General features: G+C 51.3%; 1 protein-coding gene across 3 annotated transcripts; it reads left to right on the top strand.

Moving 5' to 3' along the window:
• Positions 1-5,120: 5,120 nt before the first annotated feature.
• Positions 5,121-21,548, top strand: LOC125455941 (zinc finger protein 862-like). Of its 3 annotated transcripts, none has more exons than XM_048538529.1 (4): positions 5,121-5,177; positions 11,970-12,151; positions 13,289-14,160; positions 18,287-21,548. In XM_048538529.1, exons 2-4 carry the CDS (start codon positions 11,979-11,981, stop codon positions 20,800-20,802), a joined length of 3,561 nt encoding a protein of 1,186 aa, XP_048394486.1. In that variant the 5' UTR covers positions 5,121-5,177; positions 11,970-11,978; the 3' UTR covers positions 20,803-21,548. The 3 variants fall into 3 exon arrangements, with proteins under 3 accessions (XP_048394486.1, XP_048394485.1, XP_048394484.1); XM_048538528.1 differs by lacking the exon at positions 5,121-5,177 and adding an exon at positions 6,879-6,898; XM_048538527.1 differs by lacking the exon at positions 5,121-5,177 and adding an exon at positions 11,422-11,488.
• Positions 21,549-25,801: the final 4,253 nt, after the last annotated feature.

Below are 25,801 nucleotides of genomic sequence, written 5' to 3'. Positions count from 1 at the left end.
GCAATGATGTACAGATCAAAAAGCCTTAGACAGAGGCATACAGGTTACATTACACAGGGCGTGCACAAGGCAAGATCAACGTTAGCAAGATCAGCATTATTTGAGGCGAGAGAAGTCCATTCATCAGTCTAATAAAGGCCAGGAAGAAGCTGTTCCTGAACTTGCTGGTGCATGTGTTCAGGCTTCTGTATCTTCTGCTGGATGGAAGAGGTTGTAGGATATCATTGCCCCTCCCCAGTTGTCTTTGAGAAGGTGGGGGTGAGCTGCCTTCTTGAACCATTGCAGTCCATGCGCTGTAGGTTGACTCTTACGGAGGGAATTCCAGATTCTGACCCAGTGACAGTCAAAGAACGGCAATTTCTTTCCAAGTCAGGATGGGGAGCGGCTTGCACTGGCACATATATAATTGTGATCAGAGATAACGGGAACTGCAGCTGCTGGAGAATCCAAGATAACAAAGTGTGGAGCTGGATGAACACAGCAGGCCAAGCAGCATCTCAGGAGCACAAAAGCTGACGTTTCGGGCCTAGATCCTTCATCAGAAAGGGGGATGGGGAGAGGGTTCTGAAATAAATAGGGGGAGGCGGACCGAAGATGGATAGAGGAGAAGATAGGTGGAGAGGAGAGTATAGGTGGGTAGGTAGGGAGGGGATAGGTCAGTTCAGGGAGGACGGACAGGTCAAGGAGGCGGGATGAGGTTAGTAGGTAGGAAATGAAGGTGCGGCTTGACGTAGGAGGAGGGGATAGGTGAGAGGAAGAACAGGTTAGGGAGGCGGGAACGAGCTGGGCTGGTTTTGGGATGCAGTGGGGGAAGGGGAGATTTTGAAGCTTGTGAAATCCACATTGGTACATTGGGCTGCAGGGTTCCCAAGCGGAATATGAGTTGCTGTTCCTGCAACCTTTGGGTGGCATCATTGTGGCATTGCAGGAAGCGCAGGATGGACATGTTGTCTGAGGAATGGGAGGGGGAGTGGAAATGATTCGCGACTGGGAGGTGCAGTTGTTTGTTGCGAACCGAGTGGAGGTGTTCTGCAAAGCGGTCCCCAAGCCTCTGCTTGGTTTCCCCAATGTAGAGGGAGCCACACCGGTTACTGCATCCCAAAACCAGCCCAGCCTGTCTCTGCCTCCCTAACCGGTTCTTCCTCTCACCAATCCCTTCCTCCCACCTCAAGCCGCACTTCCATTTCCTACCTACTAACCTCATCCCAGCTCCTTGACCTGTTCATCCTCCCCGGACTGACCTATCCCCTCCCAAACTCCCCACCTATACTCTCCTCTCCTCCTATCTTCTTTTCTCTCCATCTTCGATCCGCCTCCCCCTCTCTCTCTATTTATTCCAGTTCCCTCTACCCCATCCCCATCTCTGATGAAGGGTCTAGGCCCGAAACGTCAGCTTTTGTGCTCCTGAGATGCTGCTTGTCCTGCTGCGTTCATCCAGCCTCACACTGTTATCAGGGGCATATATATAGTCTGTTTCCATGCTGTGTGACTCTATGACACTGCGTGAAGTAATTGAGGAGTAGGTTGTCATTAAGGTACATAAGTCCAATGGGAAGAATGGCCGGGATAATGGATCAATGTATGTCAATGCAATGAGTATAAAATGTTAGGCAGTTTAGAGGCTGGATTAGTTCATGAGACAATGATATTGTACTCTTACAGAATCTTGGCTGAGAGAAGGGCAGGACTGGAACACAATGGTCCAAAGTTTAGATGTTTCAGGCGTGATAGAGAGGGGTGTAAAAGGGGTGGGGGAGTTGCATTACTAATTAAGGGGATTGTCGCAGCTGAACTGAGAGGACATTCTCATCCAGTGAGGCCATATCATTGGAGCCACCTCATTGCTGGGCCTGGGCTGGGAGAAGACACCTTCTGCTTAAGTCATTAAAAGAAGATAAGGTACAACGGTAAATGGAAACCTTAACAAAAAGCACAGAAAGAAAAAACTGGTAAAATGACAGAGTAGATGAGCTCTGAGCCCGAGGGCTGAGGAGCCCAAACGTTGAACTGCTATTTCACTGCCATCTTGAAAACAAAACCTATGGATAAGGGTCAGTCTAGTCCTCAGGTGAAAGTGCCAAATTGGAGGAAGGCTAATTACAGCAATACTATAAATTCATACAGTGCAGAAAAGGCCGTTCGGCCCATCGAGTCTGCATTGACAATGACTAATTCCAACTTGTCCCACGTCCTTGAAAGTTATGATATTTGAACTGCTCATCCAAATATTTTTTAAAGTTTGTAAAGTTTCCGGCCTCTGCTACCTTCCCAGGCAGTGCATTCCAGATTCCCACCACCCAATGAGTGAAGAGGACTTTTCCCAAATCTGAATCTCCTGCCCTCTATCCTGAAACTGTGCCCTCTTATGATTGACCCCTCAACTGAGGGGAACAGCCGCTCTCTGTTTACCTCGCCCGTACCTCTCAACATTATACACCTCAATCATGTCCCCCCTCGGCCTTCTCTGCTCTAAAGAATAGAATAGAATAGCCTTTATTGTCACATATACTCAATGAGTAATAGTGAAAAGTTTTTAGTTGGCAATTACAGCACAGACTTAGAAACAAAAGTCAAAACCAAGAGAACTGTGGATGCTGTAAAACAGAAAATAAAACAGAAGTTGCTGGAATAGCTCAGCAGGTCTGGCAGCATCGGCAAAGAAAAAAATCAGAGTTAACATTTCGGGTCTGGTGGCCGTTCTAAGGAAACGTTAACTTTGGTTTCTCTTCACAAATGCTGCTAGAGCTGGTGAGCATTTTCAGCAACTTCTGTTTTAGATACGAAAGTACCTAGGCACAACTTCTTTAGTTTCAAGATTTTAGCTAATACAGAAATAAAATGTTCAGCATTAAGGAACAGAGTCCAGCACAGCAGACCACACTGGCACTTAGCTTCCTGTCCACGCTGGGCCATGGTCCCAGACCGCGCCGGAGACATGCCATGCCAGGATACAGCTCTGCCAGGCTGGGATGATGCCATTCCATACCAAGAGACCACTCTGCCAGGCTGGGTTGATGCCATGCCATACCAAGAGACCACTCTGCCAGGCTGGGTCGATGCAATGGCATACCAAAAGACCTCTCTGCCAGGCCAAGAAGCCGCCACCAGATGCTGCTGTGCCAGGCTGGGAGTCGTTGCCGGAGGCCGCCAGAGGCCATGAGTCGAAGGGTAAAAAAAAAAGTAAAAAAGAACTAGGTGGAAGAAAAACAGAAGAGGAAGTGCAGACAAGCTGCAGCTTGCGCATCTTACTCTGCCGCCATCTTGCTCACAAGGAAACAAAAGGAAAACAATCTAGGCCTATCTAGTCTCTCCTAAAAGCTCAATTCCTCCATCCCAGGCAATGCCCTGGTGAACCTCCTCTGTGGGGAAGGGGATTGGGGGTATGGGGAAGAGGACTGGGGAGGTTGACCGGTTGGTTTTTTGGTGGAGGGGGAGAGAAGGGGATTGGGGGGTGACCGGTTGGTTTTTGGAGGGTGTGGGGAAGGGGTTTGGGGGGGGGGTGGCCGGTTGATTTTTGGGGGGGTGGGGAAGGGGTTTGGGGGGGGTGACCGGTTGGTTTTTGGGGGGGTGGGGAAGGGGATTGGGAGGGTGACTGGTTGGTTTTTGGCAGGTGGGGAAGGGGTTTGGCGGGTTGTGGGGAAGGGACTGGGGGTTGACCGGTTGGTTTTTGAGGGGGGTGGGGAAGGGGATTGGGGGGGGGGTGACCGGTTGGTTTTTGGGGGGGGTGGGGAAGGGGATTGGGGGGGTGACCTGTTGGTTTTTGGGGGGTGTGAGGAAGGGGATTGGGGGATCTGGGGAGGGGGTTTGGGGGGATGGCCAGTTGCTTTTTGTGGGGGTGGGGAAGGGGTTTGGGAGGGTGTGGGGAAGGGGACTGGGGGGGCGACCGATTGGTTTTTGGGGGGGATGGGGAAGGGGTTTGGGGGGGCGTGGGGAAGGGGACTGGGGGGTAACCGGTTGGTTTTTGGGGGGTGTGGGGAAGGGGACTGGGGGGGCGACCGGTTGGTTTTTGGGGGGGTGGGGTAGGGGGTGTGACCGGTTGGGTTTTGGGGGGGTGACCGGTTGGTTTTTGGGGGGTGTGAGGAAGGGGACTGGGGGGGCGACCGGTTGGTTTTTGGGGGGGTGGGGAAGGGGGTGTGACCGGTTGGGTTTTGCGGGGTGACCGGTTGGTTTTTGGGGGGGTGGGGAAGGGTTTTGGGGGGGTGACTGGTTGGTTTTTGGGGGGGTGGGGAAGGGGTTTGGGGGGATGTGGGGAAGGGGACTGGGGGGGTGACCAGTTGGTTTTTGGGGGGTTGGGGAAGGGGTTTGGGGGGGTGACCGGTTGGTTTTTAGTAGGGGTGGGGAAGGAGTTTGGGGGGATGTGGGGAAGGGGTTTGGGGGGGTGACCAGTTGGTTTTTGGGGGGTGTGGGGAAGGGGACTGGGGGGGTGACCGGTTGGGTTTTGGGGGGTGACCGGTTGGTTTTTGGGGGGGTGGGGAAGGGTTTTGGTGGGGTGACTGGTTGGTTTTTGGGGGGTGTGGGGAAGGGGACTGGGGGGGTAACCAGTTGGTTTTTGGGGGGTGTGGGGAAGGGGACTGGGGGGGGCGACCGGTTAGGTTTTGGAGGGGTGGGGAAGGGGTGTGACTGGTTGGGTTTTGGGGTGTGACTGGTTGGTTTTTGGGGGGGTGACTGGTTGGTTTTTGGGGGGTGTGGGGAAGGGGACTGGGGGGGGCGACCGGTTAGGTTTTGGAGGGGTGGGGAAGGGGTGTGACTGGTTGGGTTTTGGGGTGTGACTGGTTGGTTTTTGGGGGGGTGACTGGTTGGTTTTTGGGGGGTGTGGGGAAGGGGACTGGGGGAGCGACCGGTTGGGTTTTGGGGGGGGGTGGGGAAGGGGGTGTGACCGGTTGGGTTTTGGGGGGGGGTGGGGAAGGGGGTGTGACCGGTTGGGTTTTGGGGGGGGGGGTGGGGAAGGGTTTTGGGGGGGGTGATCGTTTAGTTTTTTGAGGGGGTAGGGAAGGGGTTTGGGGGGGTGACTGGTTGGTTTTTCGTGGGGGTGGGGAAGGGGTTTGGGGATACGGGTACGGGATGGGGGCGGAGTTTAACCGGGACCAGTGACGTCGGGTCGAGTGACGTCAGCGCGCAACGAGGGGTGCGGCGTTTCCTTGACGTCGTCGACGCTCGCGCTGTCGCCAGGGTCACAGGTAAGGGACAGAGAAACCCCCCCACCCCAGGGGGAGAGAGGGACAGAGAAAGAGAGAAACCCCCCCCCACCCCAGGGGGAGAGAGGGACAGAGAAACCCCACCCACCCCAGGGGGAGAGAGGGACAGAGAAACCCCACCCCCGGGGGAGAACGCGATAAGAGGAACAGAGAGATACCCCACCCCTAGGGGGAGAGTGGGAGAAGAGAGATATCCACACTCCTGGGGGTAGAGAGGGACAGTGAGACCCGACCCCTGGGGGGGTGAGAGAGAGAGAGAGACACACCCCTATTCCTGGGGGAGTACAAGAGAGACCCCAACCCCTGGGGGAGTATGACAGAAAGACCTCAGGGGAGAGCGAGATAGAGACCACATCCCATGATGGGGTGCATCAGAGATCCCAAATGCCAGGGCGAGAGAGACCCGACCATGAGGGGAGAAACAGACCCCCATCCCCACACATCCCAGGATCTGTGCCGGAGTCCTGTGGACACCCTCCACCCACCACAGGGGAGGATATGTAACCTCACTCCCAGGGCCCCTGTGGCCTAATGGAGCAGGGCTGTGCATCCCGGTGGTGGTGATGATGGGGTTGTGGGCGTGTGGGGGTCTGTGTCCCTCTTGGATATAGAAGGGAAGGAGATGAATCTATTTGTCTCTGATTGAGGTGGGAGGTTGGGTATGTGTTTGTGTGTTTGTTTGTTTTTATCCCTGCGGCAGGTGTGTGGTCATTCTGTGAGGGAGACGAACCTCTCTGGGTATCTGATGTTGCATGGTCTCCACGTCCCTGAGGGAAATGGAAGGGCATTTTGTCTGACTTACCAAAGTGGGGAAGAGAGTGAATGTAACCAGAGATAGTAGGAAGTGCCGATGCTGGAGTCTGAGATAACAAGGTGTGGAGCTGGAGGAGCACAGCAGGCCAGGCAGCATCGGAGGAGAGAGAAATATAACTGTGTGTGGTGTAGGGCAGTTCTATCTGTGAGCTGTTCAAATTGCTTGGTTAGTGAGCACCGTGGAGTTAATATGACTGTAATTTCCTTCCTTTCGATCAAGCTGCACTGTCAGCAACATTTTTCCTTAGAGGAGACCGGACATTGCAGAGGGTTGTGTGGGAGCATGAAAGAGAGGGGGAGGATGGGAGGGAGGATTAAGGCCATTGAGGGATTTGGAAATGGATAACAATTTATAAATTGAGACCCTGCTTAATTGGGAGCCTAGCATTGATCAGCAAGCACCAGGGCAATAGGTTAACAGAAGTTATGAGGCTAAAAGAGTCGAGGAGTGTACATATGTATAGAGAAAGTGAGAACAGTAGTGTATGTTGAGATAGAGGATCAGCCATGATTGGTTACGATGGGTGAGTGGGTCAAATGGCCAGTTCCTGCTTTCTGTGGTGGTTTATTCATTCAGTGGATGAATGAATTCACTGGATCACTGAACTTTTCCTGCCCGTACTTGCCCCTTGAGAAAGTGGTGGTGAGCTGCCTTCTTGAACCGCTGCAGTCCACATGGTGTGGATTGACCTACAATGCCCTTAGGGAGGGGATTCCAGGATTTTGACCCAATGACAGTGAAGGTACAGCAATATATTTCCAAGTCAGGATGGTGAGTGGGTTGGAGGGGAACTTGCAGGGGGTGGTGTTCCCATGTCTCTGCTGCCCAAGTCCTTGTAGATGGAAGTGGTTGTGGGTTTGGAAGGATCTTTGGTGAATTTCTGCAGATGGTATGCACTGCTGCTACTGAGCGTCGGTGATGGAGGCTTGTGGGTGTGGTGCCAATCAAGCGGGCTGCTATTTTTTGGGTGGTGTCAATCATCTTGATAGGGAGTTACCATTGTCCAGCACCTGCACTGGACTCACTATATGAATACTGTGGCTACAAAAACAAATCAGAGGCTAGGAATATGGCAACAAGTAACTGACCTCCTGACTCCTGAAAGCCTGTCTGTCGTCTATAAGACACAAATCAGGGGTGTGATGGAATAGTCCTCAATTGTCTGGATGGATGCATCTAAAACTACACTCAGAAAGCTCAACACCATCCAAGAGAAATCAGCTTTCATGATTGGCACCGCATCCACAAATTTATTAACTTTACCCCATGCAAAGAATGCTACAGTCTGTTTGCTGTGAGTTTGGAAGCATGCAGTGGAGAGCATCTGGGAAAGTGCTGGTGTGATGTGGGGGTAATGGGGGTAGAGATGACAGTTTCAGCAGCAGGTGAGCTGAGACGGTGCACAGTCCTACCGTGTTGCAGAAGTGGATACCACTTGTGCCCGTGATAGAAAATAGTATATAGGTTTGGAAATCATCTCGGAGTAAAGAGAGCACTGAGGTGGTGAAGGGTAAAGACTTGTAATTGTGGTCTTAACGAGGAGCAGGAGCATTCAACAGCTCCCGTTGCTCTCATTCCGTAAGATCATCACTGATCTGATTGTAATCTGAAACTTGCATTCTCGCCAACTGCAATAAGCTGCCATCCTCTACTTTAACTAGAGCTAACTTTAAAAATGTTAAAGTGGGTTTTAGACTGGGGATGGTGTGGGGGAGGGGTGGGTGGAGGGAAGGGATTCTGCGTTGAACTTAACATTGTGTGGTATAATCACATTCACGGCTCCCTGAACCAACATGTACTGAGCTGCATGCACTCAGAATGTGGTTTCTCGGCCCCTTCGAAATAGGGCTTGTTAAATCTCACCCTGTAGCCTGAGATAACCACAGCAGCAACTGATAGGAATTGATGCGTGAGTTGCTGGAGGCATGGTGCAGTTGCTTTTACCTGCAAGATTGCAGCCCTTTGCTTGTTTCACCTCTGATGGTTTTAAAAACGTTATAGGGTCGCTGTTTTGATATAAGGAGGCAGTTTGATTCAACTTTGGGCTGTCACTCAGTGTGAACAATCTGGCAACTAAACTCATTGCCTCTTTGTATTTCCTGGTTTTAGCCCAGGTAATGTTTCATTTCAAGGCTTTATCACCAAGCCCTTGCCCTGTCTGAATGATCTAATGGTCTGTTACAAACTGTCTCCATGTCAATTAAAGACGGGGGAATCTCAGTCAGTTGCCTGGTACATTATGGTCTGGACTGATTGTCCAGAGGCTATAAATTCAAATTCCACGGCAGAGCAATTTGAGAATCTGAATACATGTTAAATATTCTAGGAATCACAAAACTGTAAAACTGACCACCAAAGATGTGTGGGTTGGGTGGATTTGCTGTGCTAAATTGCTCTGTAGAGTCTCTGGATGTGTAGGCTAGGTGGACGTAGCATAGGAGCATAAGGGACTGAGGGATGACCTCATAGAGACCTATAAAATCACGAGAGGCATAGATAAGGTAGATAGCCAACAGCTTTTCTCTACGATATGGGAGCCTAAAACTAGACAGCATAGGCTTAACGTGAGTGGGGAGAACTACACAGGGTCCGGGGGACAATTTTTTTTCTCACACTGTGGTGAGTGTCTGAAAGGGGCTCCTAGATGTAGTGGTGGAAGCAAGTACTGTTTTGTCATTTAAGAAACATTTAGACAGTTACGTGGATGGGATAGGGATGGAGGGACGTGAACCAAATGCGGGCAAATGGGACTAGTTTAATTGTGAAAACTGGGCAACAGAGACAAGTTGGGCCGAAAGGCCTGTTTCCATGCTGTAAACCTCTATGAGTCTATGGCTCTAAATGTGCGATTACAGGGATACAGTGAGGGGGAGGCTGAGACTGGGTGGAATGCTGTTCAGAGAGATCAAAAGACATAGGAGTGGAAGTAAGGCCATTCGGCCCATCAAGTCCACTCTGCCATTTAAATCATGGCTGATGGGCATTTCAACACCACTTCCCTGCACTCTCCCCGTAGCCCTTGATTCCTTTTGAGATCAAGAATTTAAGAGATGGTACAGGCAGGATGGGCCAAGTGACCTCTTTCCTCGCTGCATTATTATAAAAACCCAGCTGGTTCACTGATGTCCTACATGTGAGTCTACCGCAGTGTGGTTGACTCTTAAGTGCCCTCTGACCTGGCCGAACAAGCCGGTCAGGTTATGAAAACAAGCGAAGACGTGTAGAAGCCTGTTGTCGCACGTAAAGCTATAAGAATAATTTTTAAAAGAAGATCACTTAAATAATTTTCTTGAATTTTCTTTTTGTTTTATAATTTCTCATACCAATTCACAACTCTCCCCAACCCCCACCCTGTGGTTCAAAGATGCTGGTGCCCTGGTATGCATCTGTGCTTCCGATTCTAGCTGTTTGACCCAGCTAGTGGTTCACTCAGTGTAGAGGAGCATTTCCCTAATTGAGCTTGTAAAGGGAATCACTGGATTGTAATACAACAAAGTCACTCCTTTGTGAAGGAACAAATTACTGCAGCTGCTGGAATCTGTACTGAACACAACAAATGCTGGAGAGAGCAGCAGGTCAGGCAGCTTCCATGGAGAGAGAGCATGCTAACACTTCAAATCTGGATGACTCATTGCTTTGTACTGATTGGGTGTAGGGGCTGTGTAAATTACCGGGCAGTGTGTCCGTGGGGTCAGGATTGGCAGACAGCAAAGTAGAATAGAGCCCACAACCCGCCATGCTGTGATTTTAATGTAACGACAGGCAGGTGGCTCAATGGTTAGCACTGCTCCCTCACAGCACCAGGGGGCCCAGGTTCGATTCCAGCCTCTGTGTGGAGTTTGCACATTCTCCCTGTGTCTGCATGGGTTTCCTCCCACAGTCCAAAGATGTGCGGTTTGGGTGGACTGACCATGCTAATTTTCCCCAGAATGTCGAGGTTGGGAAATGCAGGAATGGGCTAGGAAATGGGTCTGGGTGGGATGCTCTTTGGAGGGTTGGTGTGGACTTGATGGGCCGAATGGCCTGCTCCCACACTATATAACCATGAGTACTCTGCAACTTCCTTTCCTTTCCTGTGCAGAAAGACCGCATTATGTTTTTGTAGTGCCAAGTTCTCCAAATTCTCCAAAATACAAGCAGGGAAGTCATTTTGAAGTGCGGTCATATGGAAATGATCCAATTAATCTACTTTGACGAAGGAGTTCCAGCACATGGCGAGAATACCTTGCTCCTCTTCAAAGGAGTGACCATGGTGTACTTTCACCAGGAAGAGTAAGTTTGTGGTTGATGCCAAAATTGGTGGTGTAGTGAACAACGAAGAAGATTACCCCAGAGTACAACGGGGTCTTTGTTAGATGGGCCGAGGAGTGGGGGGCGCAGATGGAGTTTAATTTAGATAAACATGAGGTGTTGCATTTTGGAAAGGCAAATCAGAGCAGGACTTATACACTTAATGGTAAGGTCCTGGGGAGTGTTGCCAACCGAAGAGACCTTGGGGTGCAGGTTCATGGTTCCATGAAAGTGGAATCCCAGGTCAACAGGGCAGTGAAGAACCCATTTGAGCATAGGAGTTGGGAGGTCATGTTGCAGCCGTACAGGACATTGGTTAGGCCACTTTTGGAACATGGCCTTCAGTTCTGGCCTCCCTGTTATAGGAAAGATGTTGAAGAACATGAAAGGGTCCAGAAAAAATACACAAGGATGTTGCCAGGGTTGGAGGGTTTGAACTACAGGGAGAAGCTGAATAGACTGGGGCTATTTTCCAAATAGTGTCAGAGGCTGAGAGGTGACCATATAGAGGTTTATAAAATCATGGGGAACATAGATAGGGTGAATAGCCAAGGTCTTTTCCCTAGTCTCGGAAAGCCCAAAACTAGAGGGCATAGGATTTAAGATGAGAGGGGAAAGATATAAGAGGACTCAGAGAGGCACCTTCTTTGCACAGAGGGTGGTGTATGGAATGAGCTGCCAGAGGAAGTGGTGGAGGCTGGTACAATTACAACATTTAAAAGGCTTCTGGATGGGCACATGCATTGGAAGAGTATAGAGGAATATTGACCAGATGTTAGCCAACAGGATTAATTTTGGATATCTGGGTGGCATGGATGAGTTTCCAGGCTGAACAGCTCTGTGACTGTTTTGTGATGTGGGCAGTGCCTGGATTTAGTTGCCTGTTCTGGAGGGGAGTTGAGGGTTAACAGTGTACTACTGGGGAATGGGAGTCAGGTTTTGGCTGGTTGGATGATGACAGGAGGTTCTGGAATTTGAAGGATTCTGGTGAAGCTTGTGTTGGAAAATTTTGAGTGATCAACCTTGAGCAATATCTTTAGAAATGATTAAGGGAATTGCAGAAATACGTAAACAAAGAAAACAGCACAATGCTACATGAGCAAGATAAGGAAGTAGACGGTTAAGCTTTGCAGAGCACAGTGCTACACGAGCAAGTTAAGGTTAAGCTTGTAGAAGAATTCCACATATGGTATGGAATTGTACTGGTTCAGTTAATTGTGTAAGTCTTAATGTAACCTGCCCAGCACCAGCATATGTATAAAACCTGATAAAGTCAAGCGTGGGGCGTGCCTTCGTCTTGCTCAAGTGGTGGGGGGAACGCGTCCTCTGCGCAGAGTCTGAAATAAAGAACTTGTTCTTATCCATGACAACCTGACTCTGAGTCTTTAGTATTAATTGTTAACTCTATCGTTTCAATTTTAATAACCATGACAAGCTGTTGTACTCTGTCACAGTCAGCCAGCCTCCTTGGTTTGTGGTGACTTCTTGCAGAAGATGAGATTGTAGGAATCAGTTTCACAAATTGTACGGCTGTGGTGGGATTTGACTCTCTATCTCCTGGTCCCTGTCCCAGTACCAGAGTTGCTCGGTTTCAGTATCTGCGAGCAAGGTAAGCTGTGGCCTCTAGCCTACAGAAGTGGATTGTTAATCAGCCTTTTTGTACCCTACAGAGCTGCATCATGGACGTAGCTAATCATGGCCTGGTGCTGCTGCAACAGTTGAATATCCAGAGGGAGTTTGGTTTCCTGTGTGACTGCACGGTTGCAGTTGGGGACATTCATTTCAAAGCTCATCGCTCAGTACTGGCTGCATTTTCCAATTACTTCAAAATGATTTTTATTCATCAGTCGAGGTAAGAGGCATCCTCTCTCTCTGTCTCTTGTCTCTCCATCTCTCTCCGTCTGCCTCTCACCCTCTCTGTGTGTCGCTGTCCCTGCCACGCTCTCTCTATCCTCATCGCGCTCTTGTTCCCCCGGTTGCACTCTCATCACCCTCACGTCACACTGTCTCCCTGTCGCGCATGCTGCCTCTGTTCATCCCAATCACCTTTGATCTCTTCCTCACTCTGTTATTGGTCCCTTTGGGGTTGGACTTCACCCTGGGATCCCCAGCTTCTAAATCCTAAATTTATTTGTCTAATACCTGACTGGGTGCTGCTTTATCCAACAGGGCAATGAATGCATGGTTTCGATTCCTGTACTGGCACAGGTCACCACCTGGGCCCCCTCTCGCTCCACCTGGCCTGGTAGCCAGCAGTGGCCCTAGACTGGCCCACCACCAGTTGTTTTTATTCATTCACAGGCTGAGGGTATCTCTGGCCAGGCCAGTATTTATTGTCCATCCCTAATTGCCCAGAGGGCAGTTAAGAGTCAAACGCATTGCTGTGGGTCTGGTGTCACATGTAGGCCAGACCAGGTAAGGATGGCAGTTTCCTTCCCTAAAGGACTTAGTGAACCAGATGGGTTTTTCCTGATATTGGGCAATGGGTTTCATGGTCATCATTTATTGATTGATTTTGAATTCTATTGTCTGCTGTTATGGGTTTCAAACGCCCGGTCCTCTGCCTCTGCATTAACTGTGCAGCAATAAAACCACAAGGCCATTTTCTCCCCTAGTTGTGTATCTTCACTGAGGCAGCAGGATATGTCCATAGGGACAATGACGACTCTCACTTTCCGACACCTCACGGCATCCCAAAGTGTTTCGCAGCAGGAAAGCTGCTTTGTGTACTGCAAGCTCTCGCCCCAGTGACGTGACAACAGCCCTATCACCCTAGCTGAGCAATAAGTGTTTGTTGGGATACCAGAGAGAATTCTGCTCAGCTTTGAAATCACAGCAGGATGGTCTTTTACACCCATTTGAGAGTTTGGTTTAATGTTTCTCCCTTTGATGTCTCTGGTGTGATGGTGTGGGTTGATGTTTTCGGGGTGCATTTGAAAGAGAGCGCACTGCGCAAAATTACCTCTTTTGCTTCTCTTTTGCCCGACAGTGACTACATCAAGGTCCAGCCAGTAGACATACAGCCAGACATCTTCAGCTACCTGCTGCACCTGATGTACACGGGCAAAGGTCCAAAACAGCCCGTGGACCCAAACCGCCTGGAGGAGGGGATCCGATTCCTGCATGCGTACAACCTGGTCCATGAGGCAGGCCACGGTGGGCAAGTCTTTGTCCAGCATCCTGATGTGCTGCCTCTGCAGTCGCCCAACCTGTACGGTATCCAGATCTCTGGTTCCCAGAAGCTGGCCGTGAGGGACCTCCAGCCACCCAGCAATCGGAGTGGGATGACAAGCCAGGGAGCAGACCCGCTGTGCCAGGTGTCGGTCGGAGTGCCATCCAACATCCCCGAGCATCGGTATGCCCGTGCTCCGGTAAATACGGCTAGCAGCCAGGACGCTGCTGGACAGCTGACTTTGGACGATTATGGCCAGAACCTTTCAGCAGGGTCCCGGGGTGGGCCCTCGGTAGGGCTGCAGGTCCCCGGCCTCAATTTCAAACGGGGCAAGCACCACAAACTCTACTCGTGTCACTACTGTGGAGAGCGGTTCAGTGTGCGGAGCAGCCTGAGGGATCACCTGTACTCCCATGCCAGTGGAGCACTACCCCACGGGGTTGCCTCACAGAGCCGGACCCTTGCTGATCCCCCGGAGCCTGGTGAGGAGGCGGAGAAACCTGAGGGGGCCCAGGTCTCAGGGACTGAGCCCCTCCTCATGCAGCTTGACCAACAGGACAATACCAGCCAGGATGAACAGCCTCCAGTCGCCCTAACACTGACCATTGATGCCAGCGGTGACACGGTTGAGACCACCAGCAGCTTTGGCATTGCCAAGCGGAGGAAGTTTGCCTGCAGTGTCTGTGGCCGTGAGTTTCCGAAAAGCCTGTGGCTTGAGGGATGGGGAGGGGTTGTGGCTGTGGGAGAATGAGAAGGGCTTGGGGATTGGTGTGGTGCTGGGGGTAATTTAAGAGTTGGAGGCTGGGATAAGGGTCACTTGGTGGTGAGGTGGGGGAAGTTGCCTGTAAACTGTACTGGTTGAAGTGCCATGCCCCACCTGAGCTTTATATCCCAGACTCCAAGACAGCTAATAGCTCCCCAGGCAGAACCTGCATTTCTTTGCTCTTTGTTGCAGCTAAGTTCGCACCCTTCCCTCCTTTCATGATCACCTCCAGCCTCTCAACTATTTGAAATATATATGCATTCCTCTTATTACGGCATCTCTCGATTCTAATTGCCACATCATTGGCAGCAATGCCTTCAGTTACTTGGGTCTCCAATCCAAGAACTGTCTCTTTCTCTTGGAATGTCTCTTTAAGAGATTCTTTAAAATTTACCTTTAACCATGTTTTTGGTTATTGATGGTAGGTTTATTTAGATAAATTCTCTTGAGACGTTTAACTTTGGAGCCTTGTTTGAATGTGTTGATTGTTCTTGTTACTGGCAGCTTCCTCGATATTTCTAATGTTTCCGTCTCGTTTCAGGCCTGCCTTAAGCCAGGGATGGCCGATTGCCTGCCCTCCCATCGTAACCCCTCCCACATGGGCAGCCTTAGCCTCTGGTTGTTCCCTGGGCCCTGTCTCCCTCCATTTCAAGCTGAGGGTTTAAGTTAGTACTGCTGCAAACCTGGCTCATTAATAGAAGGCAGAGTTGGGATAAACAAGTTACAGGATTGCATGCTGTAACTAGTGTAGTTCCACAGGGGTCAGTGCTGGGGCTGCAGTTTTGTATAAAATGTATTAATGGCTTGGATAATGAAAGGTACTATTATCAATTTACAGTAGGTGGGAAGGTAAGGCTGACTCAGAGGGATATAGACAGGTGAGGCAAGCAGGCAAAAATTTGGCAGATGGAACATATTGTGGCAAATGTGAGGTTCTGCGCTTTGGCAGGAAGAATAGAGGAGCAGAATATAATCTACATTGGGGAAACCAAGCGGAGGCTTGGGGACCACTTTGCAGAACACCTACGCTCAGTTCGCAATAGACAACTGCACCTCCCAGTCATGAACCATTTCAACTCCCCATCCCATTCCTTAGATGACATGCCCATCATGGCCCTCCTGCAGTGCCACAATGATGCCACCCGAAGGTTGCAGGAACAGCAACTCATATTCCGCTTGGGAACCCTGCAGCCCAATGGTATCAATGTGGACTTCACAAGCTTCAAAATCTCCCCTCCCCCCACTGCATCCCAAAACCAGCCCAGCTCGTCCTCGCCTCCCTGACATGTTCTTCCTCTCACCTATCCCCACCTCCCACCTCAAGCCGCACCCTCATTTTCTTCCTACTAACCTCATCCCACCCCGTTGACCTGTACGTGCCCCCTTGACCTGTCCATCCTCCCTGGACTGACCTATCCCCTCCCTACCTCCCCACCTACACTCAGCTCTACTGGCTCCATCCTCGCCCCTTTAACTTGTCTGTCTTCTGTCCACCTATCTTCTCTATCCATCTTTGATACGCCTCCCCCTCTCTCCCTGTTAATTTCAGAATCCTCTCCCACTCCCCCTTTTCTGATGACGGGTCTAGGCCCGAAACGTCAGCTTTTGTGCTCCAAAGATACTGCTTGGCCTGCTGTGTTCATCCAGCCTCACACCTTGTTATAAAAATGGGAGGTGTTGTTAAAGTTGTACAAGACTCCAGTTAGACTTCAACTGGAGTACTGTGGATAGTTTTGGTCCCCTTATTTATGAAAGATGTGTTGATATTAGAAGCAGTCCAGAGAAGATTCTCTAGGCCGACGCCTGTCCACCATCTACAGGGCACGAATCAGGAGTGTGATGGAATACTCCCCACTTGTTGGGCAACATAGAGGCTCAGCGATTAGCACTGCTGCCTCACAGCACCAGGGACCCGGGTTCAATTCCAGCCTCGGGCGACTGTCTATGTGGAATTTGCACATTCTCCCCGTGTCTGCGTGGGTTTCCTCCGGGTGCTCCAGTCTCCTCCCACAGTCTAAAGATGTGCAGGTTAGGTGGATTAGCCATGCTGAATTGCCCATAGTGTTCAGGGAGGTGTAGATTAGGTGGTTTGGTTATAAGGGGATGGGACTGGGTCGGATACTCTTATGCGGTTTGGTGTGGACTTGTTGGGCCGAAGGGCCTGTTTCCACACTGTAGGGATTCTATGAGCATTTGCCTGGATGAGAGAAGCCCAGACAACACTCAAAGCTTGACACCATCCAGGGTAAAGCTGTCTGCTTGCTTGGCACCAGATCCACAAGCATTCACTCCTTCCATCAGCAACGCTCAGTCACAGCAGTGTGTACCATCTACAAGATACATTGGAAAAAATCACCAAAGATCCTCAGATAGCACCTGAAATTTGAAATTCATCCAGAGGATCTCCCAAATACCTGTATGCTGTAGCTTTCTGCAAACTTGCCCCCTTAAATTATATTCGGCACCTCTATCTTCCTGCCAAAGTGCAGAACCTCTCATTTCCCACAACATATCCCATCTGCCATGACTATTTCCATCTAGAAGGACAAGGGCAGATACATGGGAACACCACCCCCTGCAAGTTCTCCCCTGAGCCACTCACCATCTTGACTTGGAAATATATCGCCGTTCTTTCACTGTTGCTGGGTCGAAATCCTGGAATTCCCTCCCTAAGGGCATTCTGGGTCAAACCACAGCAGGAAGGGTGCAGCGGCTCAAGAAGCAGCTCACCCCCACCTTCTCAAGGGGCAACTAGGGACAGGCAATAAATGCTGGTCACAGCCAGTGACGTCCACATCCCGCAAATGAATTTTTTTTAGAAATCGGTGGGGAGACGGCAGATTTAACATTTCAGGTCCAGTGACCCTTCTTGAGGGCCTTCACAGAGTAGATGCAGGAAGGCTTTTCCTCCTTGGCATCATGTCAAAGTAAGGGGTTACACATTTAAGACAGAGATGAAGAGGAATTTCTTATGCGGGTAGGGAATCCGTAGACTTCTTAACTGCTGAGGATTTCCAAGGCTGGGTCATTAACTATGTTCAAGATTGAGATAGACACATTTTGAAGGGAATCAAGGGTTATGGGGAATAGGAAGGAAAGTGAACTTAAGGGTTATCAGATCCGCCATGATCTCATTGAATGATGGAATAGACTTGATGGGCTGAATGGCCTACTTCTGCTCCTGTGTCTTGGGCAGCTGGTGAAATTTAACTTTGCTGAATAAAGTGGCATTGAATGCTAGCCTCAGCCATAGTAAGAATGACAAGTGCCTTTGATTCTCGTAACTCAGCGACTCAATTGTATCAAACTGCTACAAAATCTAAACAAAGAAATGAAATTAGACCAACCACCGGCATGGTCCTCAGCACTGAGAACACCAACAGGAAGCTCAGTCCTGTCAACCCTCCTTTCTGTTATCAAGGGGCTAATGTCAAAATTGGGAGAGGTGTGACTCAGACTAATGAAGCGAAATCGTCCCAACTCACGGAATCATGCCAGACAGACAATGTTGCTATCGGAGTCTCCAACATTGACTCATGATATAAAGACTGTGGCTATAAGATTAGCCATGGGCTACGCAGGGCTACATGGATAGGGTGGGTCTGAGTGGCATGCTGTTTGGAGAGTTGGTGTGAACTCGTTGGGCTGAATGGCCTCTGCCTGCACTGTAGGGATTCTGTGAATTAGGAACAGGTAAGGCCATTCAGCCCTTTGAGAACACTCAATGAGCGTCTATTTCAACACCGTTTACTGCACTACCCCATTCCTGCCTTTTGTTCTTAAACGTGTCCCTTTCTGTCTTGAACTTGTTCAGTGACTGAGCTTGCATAGCTATCTGGGGTAGAGAATTCCTCAAGTTCACCACTGTCTGAGTGAAGATGTTTCTCCTCACCTCAGTCCTGAATGACCTGTCCCTTAATTATGAGACTATGTCCCTTGATTCCCCACCCCGCCTGTGAAAGACAACACAGTCCACAATTGGTGGACATGACCTTCCTGAATATATCCCCAGTGATAGTCATGGTGTTGCTTTTGTGTGTCTTGTCCTGTAGATTCTCCTGACGCTGACTGCATCAGTCCCTCACCATCCTTTCAGCCAGCAGGAGGGGAGGACGTGCTTTCTGGCAAGCACCAGCAGGAGGCGAGCAAGAGTCGGGACGGGCAGGTTGCAGAGCTGGAGGCTGCATTCCGCGAGGTCTTTGCGCAGTACGACTCGGGCCAGGTGCACGCCCTGTACAAGTGCCAGCGGCTGGGCTGTGAGCGGGTGCAGCCTGACTACAGGCGGGGTGACAGGTTTGTTCACAAGTGGCTATCCGACAGGGACCTGACGTACTGCGAGCGGACGGGTGTTTACTGGCTGTTGTATGAGGAGGGCCAGGGCATGTACTGCTACCTGTGCCGCAGGCACGACACTCAGAACAAGCAAAACAAGACTAAGGTGTTTAACGGCACTCCAGCTGTCCGCTACAAGAAGTCAACGCTGCAGGCCCATGCAGAGTCACAGCAGCACGCAGCGGCCGTACACGCAGAGCTGACTGGGCGTATGCCCGAGAGGGAGATGGCCGAAAAGGAGAAAGAGGAAGGGGCGGCTCTCCATGCTCTCTTCCTGGCTGCCTACTGGTTAGCCCGGGAGGAGCTGCCCACCGCCAAGCTGCTGTCGGTGCTGAGGCTGCTGGCCGAGGCAGGCCTGAAGGGGGCTACCCACTTCCGCCGACCCGACACCCTGCGTGAGGTGTTTGTCTCGCTGGGGCAGGTGATCTGCAACCGGCTGGTGTCCCAGGTCAGGCAGGCCAGCTGCTATGGCCTGTTGTCTGACCGAGTGACCGGCTGCCCGGGCGCTGACGCTGAGGACCTGGCTGCCCTCGCTGCCTTCGTCCAGTACGTCGACCCCAAGACGGCAGAGGTATCGACCAACTTCCTGTTTGTGCAGACTGCCCTCCTCAGCCCAGAGTCAGACCCGTCCGAGGAGCTGGCCGCACTGATCAGCCGCACTGTGGCTCGGCTCGAGCTGCCCGTCCAGCGCATGGCTTCGCTAGTGACCGATGGTGGTGAGGTCATGACCTCAGAGCGGGTCGGGGTGGCCGCCAGGCTCCAGGAGCTCAACCCGTCCCTCATCGCTTTCCACTGCCTATGTCACCGGCTCATGCTGGCCGGAGCTTCGTCCTGCCCAGAGTGTCGCTACCTGCTCAGGGTCGAGTCCTACCTCCAGCAGCTGTGGGAGCTGTTGGAGAAGTGCACGCCTCTGGCAGAGGCCTACCTCAACATGGGGCTGGAAAAGGTCCTGCCCAGCAGACAGCTGAAGATGGCCCTGCTGCGTAGGCTGAAGAGGGCTTGCCGGAAGAGACGGGTCTCCTTTCAGGCCTCAGTGGAGGGGGCTTACAGTGACTACCCAACCCTGCTGCAGCTCCTGAGCCAGTTTGAGCAGGTGGATGCGACAGCCTGTGGTCTAGCGATCCAGATGAGGAATGTGCGCTTTGCCGGGGCCCTCTACATCCTGCAGGAAGTCTCTCCCATATTGGCTGGCCTCAGCAAGGTCTTCCGCAAGGGCACTGTGAATTACTTCACCCTGGAACCCTCCATCAAGTACACTGTCTACAAGTTGAACGAGGCTGCAGGTTCTAGGGAGGCCTTGACCCGACTCAAAGCCGACCTCCTGTCCACCGGGCGCCTGGCTTCAGCGGGTCTGTCACCGCCCAGCCCAGAGCAAGAGGCCGAGCTCAGGTCCCTGCTCGACGCCTACGTGACAGCTATCAAGGCCGACCTGCAGCGTAGGTTTGGAGCGTCCCTGCCGCTAGTCTCCGCTTTCTCCATCTTCAACCCGCTGCTGGTGCCGTCCCCGGAGTCGGCGGACTTTGCCGAGTACGGCCAGCCCGAGATGCGGGCGCTGGCTGCGCACTTCTATCGGGAGGCGGAGGGGGGAGAGACCAAGCTGACCCGGCTCCTTGCAGAGTGGGCAAAGCTCAAGTTCGACCTGCACACCTGGAAGAACAACGTGCCGGACTCGGTGCTGACTGATACCCGGGTGACGGTGACTGAATGGTGCCTCCGGCGCCTCTTCACCCTCAAGACTGAACTACACCGCTCGTGTGCTGCCCTCCTGCCCCTGGCTGAGGTCTCCCTCTCCATGCCCATCACCAACAGCTGGTCTGAGCGGGGCTTGGGGGCACTCAGGAGAATCACTGGCCGGCTCCGAGGAGGCTGCTCCTTCCTCAGCGAGCCCAGCACCCAGCTCCTCAACAGCCTCATGCACATCAGTGTCAATGGGCCTGAGTTTGGTACCACCGACTGTTCCCAGGTTGTCCAGGAGGCAGCGCTCCTGTTCCTGCAGCAGAGGCGCCACAGGTTTGCCGGGGCTGGGGGCATGGGGTCCACGGTGCAGGAGAAGCCCCACCCGCATTCTGGCAAGTGGGAGGAAGCGGCTGAGTCGTGTTCCTCGGAGACCCCAGACATCTGCCTCCCAAGTGAACAGGACCTGGAGCAGGTGCAGCAGGAACTGGATGAGGCAGCGAGCATTCTGCAGCTTCCCCTGGACGGGGACAGCGACTCGGACGACAGCCTCTACGATTGAGAACCGGGAGCCAAAGCCGTCTCAGGACCCCATGTGTAAATAAACCTTTGGGGCAGAAGTAACTCTCGTGGTGTGGCTGAGGTCCTTCTCCGTCTTGGAATGTGTTCAGCAGCTCACTGAAGATTTTAACAAAGAGCTTTTTGGAGACACGCACACGTGTTATGCGTTATTCCTGAGTAGCAGCAAAGTACTTGAAGATGGAACAGAAATTACTGGAGAAACTCAGCAGGTCTGGCAGCATCTGTGAAGAGAGGGGAAGCAGAGTCAGTGTTTTGAATCCCACGTGACTGTTGTTCAGAATCCTACTCCCTCAGTTCGAGTTATATTAGACTGCGAGCATTCCCGAATTAGCTGTGTCACAAGGAGACACTGGCTATTTCCCAGTGGGCACAATTGGTAAAACTCTCATCTTTGCCACACACCCTTATCCTGGAAATCTTTACAACTTACTCATGGTGCTCTCTGTAGCCTGCACCCACAGCTGGCGACCCATCGCGATGGAGATACTGAAGTGATTGACGGATGGAGAGTGTGTGGACGAGGCGTGACAGCTGGACAGGGCTCTGAACCAACACTCAGTAGCTCTGAACCACGTGCACTGTGTTGCCCAAACAGCGGAGCACAGCTTATGGCAAATGTTTTAGAAATAAGACATCGACCTCATCAATTTGTAACTCTCTTTTAGTGTGCATTTTTTTTAATGGTAGATGCATTTTAAAAGTCAAAATAAATTAAACATAATTTTGTGTTTTTGGATTTATTTATTGAGGTGGGCAAGTTTCTCAGTAACAGATTCATTACAGATCTAAGGGTTTCAGAAAAACCCATTTATTAAGTTAGAAAGTTTTATTTGTCACCCTTCCCCTCCTGAAGGTGCTGACTCTCACTGGGGCACAGGGTCCCCCTCCCCTCCTGAAGGTGCCGACTCTCACTGGGGTACAGGGTCCCCCTCCCCTCCTGAAGGTGCTGACTCTCACTGAGGTACAGGGTCCCCATCCCCTCCTGAAGGTGCTGACTCTCACTGGGATACAGTGTCCCCCTCCCCTCCTGAAGGTGCTGACTCTCACTGGGGTACAGGGTCCCCCTCCCCTCCTGAAGGTGCTGACTCTCACTGGGATACAGTGTCCCCATCCTCTCCTGAACGTGCTGACTCTCACTGGGATACAGTGTCCCCCTCCCCTCCTGAAGATGCTGACTCTCACTGAGGTACAGGGTCCCCCTCCCCTCCTGAAGGTTCTGACTCTCACTGGGGTACGGGGTCCCCCTCCCCTCCTGAAGGTGCTGACTCTCACTGAGGTACAGGGTCCCCCTCCCCTCCTGAAGGTGCTGACTCTCACTGAGGTACAGGGTCCCCCTCCCCTCCTGAAGGTTCTGACTCTCACTGGGGTACGGGGTCCCCCTCCCCTCCTGAAGGTGCTGACTCTCACTGGGGTACAGGGTCCCCCTCCCCTCCTGAAGGTGCTGACTCTCACTGGGATACGGGGTCCCCCTCCCGTCCTGGAGGTGCTGACTCTCACTGGGGTACAGGGTCCCCCTCCCCTCCTGAAGGTGCTGACTCTCACTGGGGTACAGGGTCCCCCTCCCCTCCTGAAGGTGCTGACTCTCACTGGGATACGGGGTCCCCCTCCCGTCCTGGAGGTGCTGACTCTCACTGGGGTACAGGGTCCCCCTCCCCTCCTGAAGGTGCTGACTCTCACTGGGGTACAGGGTCCCCCTCCCCTCCTGAAGGTGCTGACTCTCACTGGGGTACAGGTCCCCTCCTGAAGGTGCTGACTCTCACTGGGATACGGGGTCCCCCTCCCCTCCTGAAGGTGCTGACTCTCACTGGGGTACAGGGTCCCCCTCCCCTCCTGAAGGTGCTGACTCTCACTGGGGTACAGGGTCCCCCTCCCCTCCTGAAGGTTCTGACTCTCACTGGGGTACAGGGTCCCCCTCCCCTCCTGAAGGTGCTGACTCTCACTGGGGTACAGGGTCCCCCTCCCCTCCTGAAGGTGCTGACTCTCACTGGGGTACAGGTCCCCTCCTGAAGGTGCTGACTCTCACTGGGATACGGGGTCCCCCTCCCCTCCTGAAGGTGCTGACTCTCACTGGGATACGGGGTCCCCCTCCCGTCCTGGAGGTGCTGACTCTCACTGGGGTATTGGTCATTGTTGTGGAGTGAAATCCTTTTTCTCAGTGTTGCTCTGGTGCCAGTTCAGGCTTGCCAAGCTTGGTGACGTCAGTAAACAGGTAGGTGATGAATCACATTGTGATATTCACATGCAACAAAGCAGGAGTTGGTTACCGCTGTTTTTCAGTTTATTATTCCTGGCAAGGAAGTAACTGATCTTATATTCAATCAAAAATAAATATTAATTTTCTGTAAAGTTTGTTTAAAGTTTGGGAATTTTATCCTGGGTCATTGGGCCTCTCCTGGAGCAGCAGTTCCCTTGTACAGCAGGGGCAGCTTGTAGCTGAACTGAAGGGGAGCCAGTGTCCCTGCAGGGAGGTTTAGTAGTGCTCCTCGGGGCAATGTAAAGCTAAGAGTGGGGCGCCATGGGAACCAGAGAAACCGGTCAGCAAGTGGAGGGATGGAGGGGAAGATGGATGTTAGGACTAGTAAATCAGAATGAAAGGGCAGGCAGAGACACATAAATGAACGCGATGGCACTAACGGGCTGAAAGACGTTCTATAGATCCATTAAAAACAAGAGGATAAATAGGGAGAAGGCAAGACCACTCAAGAATAAAGGAGGGAACTTGTGCTTAGAGGCCGAGAATATGGGTGAGACCCTAAATGAAGACTTTGATTCGGTATTCAGCTAGGAAAAGGATATGAGGGTTGAGAGATTTGTGTAGACCATGTTAATATATGAGGGTATTTTCAGATCAAGAAAGAAGTGGTATTGGATCTCTCAAAGAGCTTTAAGGTGGATAACTGTCCAGGGCCCGACTGTATCTACTCCAGGTTTTTTGGGAGAGGCAGGAACGAAGAATGCTGGGACCTTGACCAAGATTTTTGTGTCCTCATTAACCACTGGGGAGGTCCTAGAGAACTGCTGAGTAGCTAATGTTGTTCCCCTGTTCAGGAAGGGAAATAGGGATAATCCAGGAAACTAGACTGGTGAGTTTTACATCGGTTGGGAAGCTATTGGAAAGAAGTCTTGGAGATAAGATTTACATATTTTCAGGAAAGCATGGCCTAATTAAGGACAGTCAGCATAGCTTTGTGCAGGGCAGGTCATGTCTTACTGACTTGTTTCAATTTTTCAAGGAGGTGACAAAGGTGATCAATGAGGGTAGAGTAGTGGATGTTGTCCACGTAGAATTTTAGTAAGGCTTTTGACAAGGTCCCATGTGGTAGGCTCATCCAGATGCCTGGGATCCACAGTGACTTGTCCATGTGGATTCAGAATTGGCTTGCTCAAAGGAGACAGTGATAATGGGAACTGCAGATGCTGGAGAATTCCAAGATAATAAAATGTGAGGCTGGATGAACACAGCAGGCCAAGCAGCATCTCAGGAGCACAAAAGCTTACGTTTCGGGCCTAGACCCTTCATCAGAGAGGGGGATGGGGAGAGGGAACTGGAATAAATAGGTCCTCCCAGTCGCAAACCATTTCCACTCCCCCTCCCATTCTCTAGATGACATGTCCATCATGGGCCTCCTGCACTGCCACAATGATGCCACCCGAAGGTTGCAGGAACAGCAACTCATATTCCGCCTGGGAACCCTGCAGCCCAATGGTATCAATGTGGACTTCACCAGTTTCAAAATCTCCCCTTCCCCTACTGCATCCCTAAACCAGCCCAGTTCGTCCCCTCCCCCCACTGCACCACACAACCAGCCCAGCTCTTCCCCCTGACCCACTGCATCCCAAAACCAGTCCAACCTGTCTCTGCCTCCCTAACCGGTTCTTCCTCTCACCCATCCCTTCCTCCCACCCCAAGCCGCACCCCCAGCTACCTACTAACCTCATCCCACCTCCTTGACCTGTCCGTCTTCCCTGGACTGACCTATCCCCTCCCTACCTCCCCACCTACACTCTCTCCACCTATCTTCTTTACTCTCCATCTTCAGTCCGCCTCCCCCTCTCTCCCTATTTATTCCAGAACCCTCCCCCCATCCCCCTCTCTGATGAAGGGTCTAGGCCCGAAACGTCAGCTTTTGTGCTCCTGAGATGCTGCTTGGCCTGCTGTGTTCATCCAGCTCCACACTTTATTATCAAAGGAGACAGTGTTTAGTGGTGGAAGAGCGTTTTCAGACTGGAAGTCTGACTAGTAGCATTCCACAGGGATTGGTGCCGAGACAACTAATGTTTGTGATATATATAAATGACTTAGATGAAAATACAGATGGGCAGGTTAGTAAGTTTGCAGAAATACAACAATCGGTGGTGTTGTGAATAATGTAGAAGGTTATTAAAGGGTACAGCATGATATAGATCAGTTGCAGATACGGATGGAGAAATGGCAGATGAAACTTAATGTAAGGGTGAAGTGCTGCACTTTGGGAGATCAAATGTTAAGGAAATGTATACAGTTAATTGCAGGACCCTGAACAGCATGGATGTGGGATCTTGGGATTCAAGTCCACAGCTCCCTGAAAGTGGCCACACAAGTAGATAGGCTGGTAAAGAAGGCGCATGGCACGCTTGCCTTTATTGGTCGGGTACAAGAGTCGGAATGTCATGTGAAGCTTTCGGATTGACAGTCAGAATCTATTTTTCCAAAGTTGAAATGTCTAATACTAGAAGGCATGCATTTAAGGTGAGAGGGGCAAAGTTCAAAGGAGATGTTTTTTACACAGACAGTGGTAGGAGTCTGGAATGCACTGCCAGGGGATGGTGGTGGAGGCAGATACGGCTGGGACATTCAAGGGAATTTTAGATAAGCACATGAATATTCAAGGAATGGAGGGATATGGACCGCAGGCAGAAGGGATTAGTTTCATTTGATGTCATGTTTGGCACAACACCTTTGCTGTATTCTTCTGTGTTCTATATTGAAATGCTACAAA

Source organism: Stegostoma tigrinum, chromosome 10, assembly GCF_030684315.1.
Source record: "Stegostoma tigrinum isolate sSteTig4 chromosome 10, sSteTig4.hap1, whole genome shotgun sequence".
NCBI classification, from domain to species: Eukaryota; Metazoa; Chordata; class Chondrichthyes; order Orectolobiformes; family Stegostomatidae; genus Stegostoma; species Stegostoma tigrinum.
The sequence above is the reverse complement of the archived record's forward strand: the minus strand, read 5'-3'. Positions and strand labels throughout refer to the sequence as shown.

Bases quoted from the DNA above. Each gene is read 5' to 3' on its own strand.
- LOC125455941 (XM_048538528.1), top strand. The intron at 12,152-13,288 runs GTAAGAGGCATC...TTTGCCCGACAG, and splicing joins ATTTTTATTCATCAGTCGAG to TGACTACATCAAGGTCCAGC. The intron at 14,161-18,286 runs GTGAGTTTCCGA...CTTGTCCTGTAG, and splicing joins TGCCTGCAGTGTCTGTGGCC to ATTCTCCTGACGCTGACTGC.